The sequence below is a fragment of the Aotus nancymaae genome, unplaced genomic scaffold, assembly GCF_030222135.1.
Source record: "Aotus nancymaae isolate 86718 unplaced genomic scaffold, 86718_ANA_hifiasm-v0.15.2.pri h1tg000003l, whole genome shotgun sequence".
NCBI classification, from domain to species: Eukaryota; Metazoa; Chordata; class Mammalia; order Primates; family Aotidae; genus Aotus; species Aotus nancymaae.
This window is the reverse complement of record NW_026988414.1, coordinates 63321812-63327811: the sequence shown is the minus strand read 5'-3', so window position 1 is coordinate 63327811 and position 6000 is coordinate 63321812. Positions and strand designations below refer to the sequence as shown.

The 6000-nt window shown below is 35.2% G+C and overlaps 1 protein-coding gene across 32 annotated transcripts in view; it reads right to left on the bottom strand.

The window, feature by feature from the left end:
* Positions 1 to 479: 479 nt before the first annotated feature.
* Positions 480 to 6000, bottom strand: part of PTPRD (protein tyrosine phosphatase receptor type D) — a 1411192-nt gene continuing 1405671 nt past the window's right edge. For all 32 annotated transcript variants that reach the window (XM_064381700.1, XM_064381675.1, XM_064381734.1 and 29 more), the window contains one exon: positions 480 to 4187. In XM_064381700.1, the coding sequence (XP_064237770.1) occupies positions 4119 to 4187 (69 nt within the window). In that variant the 3' untranslated portion in view covers positions 480 to 4118. The remainder of the gene's footprint in view (positions 4188 to 6000) is intronic.

Below are 6000 nucleotides of genomic sequence, written 5' to 3'. Positions count from 1 at the left end.
TTTCCTTCTAGTGTTTTTATGGTGTTACGTCTTATGTTTAAGTCTTTAATCCATCTGGTGTCAATTTTCTTAGCCATGTTCCCAAAGTTATTAATAAGTTAACTCTATGGAGCTATTTTTATGTGCTTGAAAGTTGATTCAAGATGAAAATACATACATACAGACATACATATAGTTGTGCACTTAAATTTCTATGTAGTCATCTTCCACAGAACTAAAGATTGCCTATGATCTCTGATATGAATGAGAAACAATCCTCTTTCTTTTGGCTCTGTGAACTTGGAAAAAATCTATTTCTCTGAGTTTTGGCTTACCAGTGAAAAGTGCTTTCCTCAAGGTAGGTATTTGTGAACAGTAGTCTCTCGGTAAGAAGAAATGTTACTAGTACAAGGAACTAACTAGATAACCAGAAGAGAAGAGAGAACACATACTCAGTTCAAAACCAAAGTGCTTGCATGGACAAAAGCAAAGGCCAGGGCTGCATAACACTGACATTTTTATTAGAATTCATTTGTAACAAATGGAACTTGTGTCAGCAAAGAACTGATTTTCATACAGACTTCTTTCGCCACCAATGTAACGAAGTAAGAAAATAAAAAGCACGCCTTTCATTCTGTAAAACATTTACGCGTACTACTAATTAGAGGTAATTGTATTTTTTTAACAAGCCATTTTACAAGTTATTTTTTTAAGTTTTTCAGTCTATGCATCCAAAACGAGAGCAAAGAACACAACTGTTATTATCTTTGTAAAGACACTCCAAGTTGGGATGGCAAAGCCACATAACGGATGGATAGAATGGATCTGTAGCCTTCTGATCTCTGCTGGAGTATCAGGGCACCCATAAACCCAAAAGGAACCAAAACCCAAAAAGAAAAACAAAAAGGGGATTAGAAATAAAAGGAAGGACTTAAAGCAAAACCGAAAATAAACAGGAAAGAAAAAAATACGTGCGTTTTTTCCCTTCCTGTTTCTATGTTGTGTTATTTACATACACACAAATGAATTTCCGAAGCAGTTTCTTACAGATGGGTTCAAGTAATATCATTATTGGGTGTAGAATCAATAGGGCAGTGCATAGTACAAAGGTATAGAAAGTGCAAAGTTCCCTAGAGGCCCTTCCCTCCCCTGGCTGTCCTCGCCGTTGTCTAACCATGCAAATCATTTTTAAAAAAGAGCTAAAATAAAGTTCTGTACAAATCACTTTTTATATATTTTGATTTTTTTTTTTACCATTGTAACTAATTACAAAATTATACATAACTACACGTACATAGGTAAATAATAGCACCGTACTGGTTATGATGATGAAAATAACTGGAAACTTGAAAGCTTGTGGTAATGGCAGATAAAGATGTTTACCTGGGAAATTAAAACTTGAATGGTTGTACAGAAAAGCACAGAGTGGAATGCACATCAATGACAGTAAGGGAGTTAGTTCTAGGAACAGCTCCTGAACAGTAAGATTCCTGCAATAGTATCCGCCTCATTCGTCTATGGTATGCATCCCATTCATTTTCTTCTTCTGATTATTGTCATCTTTCCCTTTGCCAAATGGGCAGTTTTTGTTTCAGGGAGAGAAGCTGCTCATTGGCCAATCATTTCTGGTGTGCAATGCTCCATCAGATTCTACATGTCCAACAAGGCATGTCTAGATGAGGCAATGTCTGTCTGACCCCCTTTGTTTAACTTAAAGAAAATTATAGCACTGAGTTATCTGGCACTTGGATAAATCTCCAAAAGATACAAACTAAAAGAAAACGATAACAGACCCACATAGTGCACATTCTTCTCTGGTTCTGATGTAGGTTAGAGAGTCTCGTTCTGAGGTAGCCTTCTAGATACTTTTTTTTTTAGTATTATATATATTTTCTTTTTCTTTTTTTTCTTTTTCTTTTTCTTTGTTTTTTACAAAAGTGCTCAAATACAATGCTTGCAAGTGTTTGGTCTCTTGGATTTCATTCTGCTAGCAATGGGAAAATGCGGAAAATAAAAATCCTTCCATGCAGAACATCCATGAAGCTAAAATTAAACTAAAGTAGTATACTCATACCAAAACTCTTTAAGAGTTCCTTGAATATTTTGAGGATTATTTAAAATCATGTAACATGTGGCAAACTCATGCCATCATCCATGGCTTCCTATAGAAATTATGTTGGAAGAATTGGGGGAGATATATATATATATATATGGTTTATTTCCCCTTTTAGAAAAATGCTAATGGAATATCAAATATATTCCAAAGTTGCCAATGATACTTGTTACTAAAATAAGTTTGGTGCAGTTACTGCATGATCCAGAGCAGATTTGGAAGGGAATATAAATAAAACAAGTAGCTTTTTCTGATGTTGACAATTATAAAAGGAAGAAGGGCCCTGATTATCCAAGTGCTTTGGGCTGGTACAATCACTAACATCCCCGACTTGGCTGAAAACTAGGAATGCATATTATTCAGAGTTTTTTGTACATGTGGTAAACAGATAATGCTTTAATAGAAAGAGTAACAGATATGAACAGTGAATGGAAATACGAACCAAAAGCTAAAAGGAAATGCTATTAAAATAGGCATCAATTATAAGGCACTCTAAATGCAAAACTAAAACCAAAACGAAACAAAGTACAGCACTTCCCAGGAATGCTGTATGCCACAAAATGTTTCTGACTGAACAGAGTAACATGAATTTGGCTTTGCCCCTGTTACATATCATAAATGCAAATTTCATAGCACATACTATAGACAATATACGATTGAATACACTTTTTTTAAACAACTTGATAGGCTGATATATTACAACATTCTCCCCTCCTAAAGGGATATGCACTGACCTTTCCCACATGCACACCTCTTAGCTATTTAATAATTTTTATTGCACTAGAGTGTTAGAAATATTGAACTTTGTTGGAAGCCTGGCTAACGAAACAGAATTAGTGAATATGATTGGGTGGGTGGGGGGGAGACTGGGTAGGAAGTTAGGGGGTGAGGTTTGACAATCACTGATGTGCATTCCTCATTTCCCTTAAAAAAATTAAAGTTTTGTGATATTAAGAAATACCAATGTGTCATAAAATTAAGAATAAATGGAAAGAGATGTTTACAATAGCTTTTTTATGTTTTAAAAAAACAAATAATGGAAGAACTGACTGATAGCTATATCTATTTTTTGTGTGGACATACTGTCTATATATACATAGACACCCTTATAAAATATGGATATATATGTATATATGTTAGCAGCAACTTTATACTTTGCGCCTCCCTGTTGATTCCAAAAACAAAACAAAATAATAATTCTCTTTATTTGAAGAGAATGGGTACGTTTTCATCAATCAAAACTGAACAGAAGTGTAAAAGTAATATATCTGACGAGACTGATACTGTAGATTGAGTGAGTATTGCACAAAAATGTGCAAATTTTCAAATTATTTGAGATTTCTACAGCAAGATATTACAGATAACAGTTCTACAGCTTAAAAAAACCTACGATTTGGAAATAAAAAAATGAAGTTATGTCACTTTTTTAAAATTCACTTTATCGAATGATACATTTTGTTAAAAAAAAGTTTACACAGTTAGAAATGAAGCACAGGTCAGCAGTATCTTTACAATACTAAAAAACTAAATCAAGGACTTTCTTTTTAAACATCCCCCCTCCACTTTCCCCCTAAAATGTTATTATGAGCAGTATGGTGGGAAGGGGTGATGTCAAAGCAGAGTCCATTTCATTGTGAGAAGCCACACCCGCACCATCTTGCGCTGAACTGCAGCCTTCTGGCAATTTCTCCTTGCGCCTTTCAAGCAATCCTGAATAAGATGGTGGTTCTTTGCTGTGATGTCTTCTTCCCTTGATTTTGAATCCTTGAGGTATCTGTAAATAAAATCCTTCAGATGCCTCATCAGTCAGGATTCTCTCCATCATTTTTCAGGTTAGATTATGAAACTGTGAATTCTTGGTCCACCTGGAATAATTTGTTTTTAATTTGTTTTGTGTGTAATAGTCCCACTAAGTAGTTGTTAGCTAGAAGTTAAGAAGGACTTCTCAAGTGCCCTGTATGGCTCAGAAGAGACTCCATGGATATTGAAGGGCCTGTAGTAAAAATCCAGAATGGGTCAGGGGTTTCTACGTTGCATAGTGGTCAAAGCTGCCCAGGTACTCTAGTGCGGCTCGATAGCAAAACTGATACTGATCCTGTAGGAGACAAGGAATGGGGAGAAACACAAGAAGGGACCATGAGTATATTTTAATAGAAAAATAAACGTCAATATTGGATAACAAAATTACATCTATACAGGGGCAAAATCACTACTTTTGTCAATCGATCTAATCCTATGACCAGCTGGCTATAGTGAACAAAGAACAATTAGCCACATGAGGTGTTAATTAACTTCACCGATCAATTTGACTAAAATTATCTTTCAATTCCAAGCAGTGGTAGGTTGAGTGAACATTACCTTCCCAGACAAGTGTTTTCCAAGTAGTAGCACACAATTACCACCAACTGAACACATAAAGTTCTTACGTGCCTTATAAGCAGTTAATGATGAAAGTCATCTTTTACAATTATCTGCTTATTTGTGTTGACTAATTCTCAGGTTAAATATTTAAAATATTTAATATTTGTGATAACTTACTGTTTAACTATTTCTCAGGACAAGCTGTCCTGAGAAAAACCTGGGATTTATCTTCTGAGCTACTGCCAACAGAATTTTGAATTAAAGAAAAATATGATTGGACAGTAGAGCCTGCACTGAGAATCATTCACAGTCATTTACGATGTTCATATGTAAGTGAGAGAGACAGCCAAAAGGTAGCCGGTGTGGCACACCAGGCACACAAATCCATTTACACAGGGCACCGGACTGCCAAGCTTTTCATCCCTGAAAATGGCATCACAAGATTGGCTGCCCACATCAAAAAAGACCTGTGAATTCAGCCCAATTCTGTGTGATTGCTAGCTGTCTGTTTCAGAAAGGCACACACTAAAATAAAACGGTATGAAACATGGCCTTTTTCAGACAAGAACACTATCATATTGGAATAAGCTGAAGCATTGTTGGAGAGATGGAAAAATTATGATTTATAGATCTCTTTAGGGATGAGAAAAAGTAGGATTTTTCCCCATAAAAGAAACCGATTTTCCGTAGCCAATCGGGCTGAAAGTAGGTATTTTCTATTTTGCTTAAACGTGCATTTTCGTACAATGAAAATGGTAATGCAAAATAAATGGTGTTTACTTTCCTATCTTGTCACAGTAAGTTGCTTGCCTAAGTGTTAAGGCTTTTTAAATGTCCAATTTCCTTCTGTCACCCCCAAGACCCATTAAGTTTGTCAGGCTGACACAATGTTTTGAGTACTGCAAGTCAAATAGTTGCACTACTTTGAAATCAATGTTTGGAAGATATTGTGGATGATAAATGGAGGAACACATATAAATTGTATAATTTGGTGGCCTTCTGCAGAACATAAACTCTATCAGTAATATTATCTTTAGATATGAATGCTCGAGAGACCAGACTGGCTCAATCATGAACTCATATCATGATGAGAACTGTCTAAATTTCTATATTAATTATTGGCATATAAAATGAGGGGCTAATATAGTATCTGTAGGCTTATCTGGAATCAGAATGTTTTGAATGGTCATTGTTAAGACATGAAATACACAGCAGCTGATATCTCTGTAGGCATACAAAGGGAGAATGAAGAAGTTAAATGGGCTGAGATTATGTTATGTACTAAACATTATGCTTTCTATATATTTGTATATAAATATATAAGACTATGAATATGATGAATTTTGCAAAATTGCCATTTTATTGGTCAAAAATGGTCCAACAGCGAAATTTAACATAGCTCAATCTAACACAGAATCTCACATAATTTCTGTGGCAACACTAAGACATTGATAATCTCACCCCATTTAAAAAAGGGGGGAAATGAGGTTCAAAATTATTAAACAGTTTGATGGTTTCCCCATTTATTGTCTGGTGTTGAGAGAGTC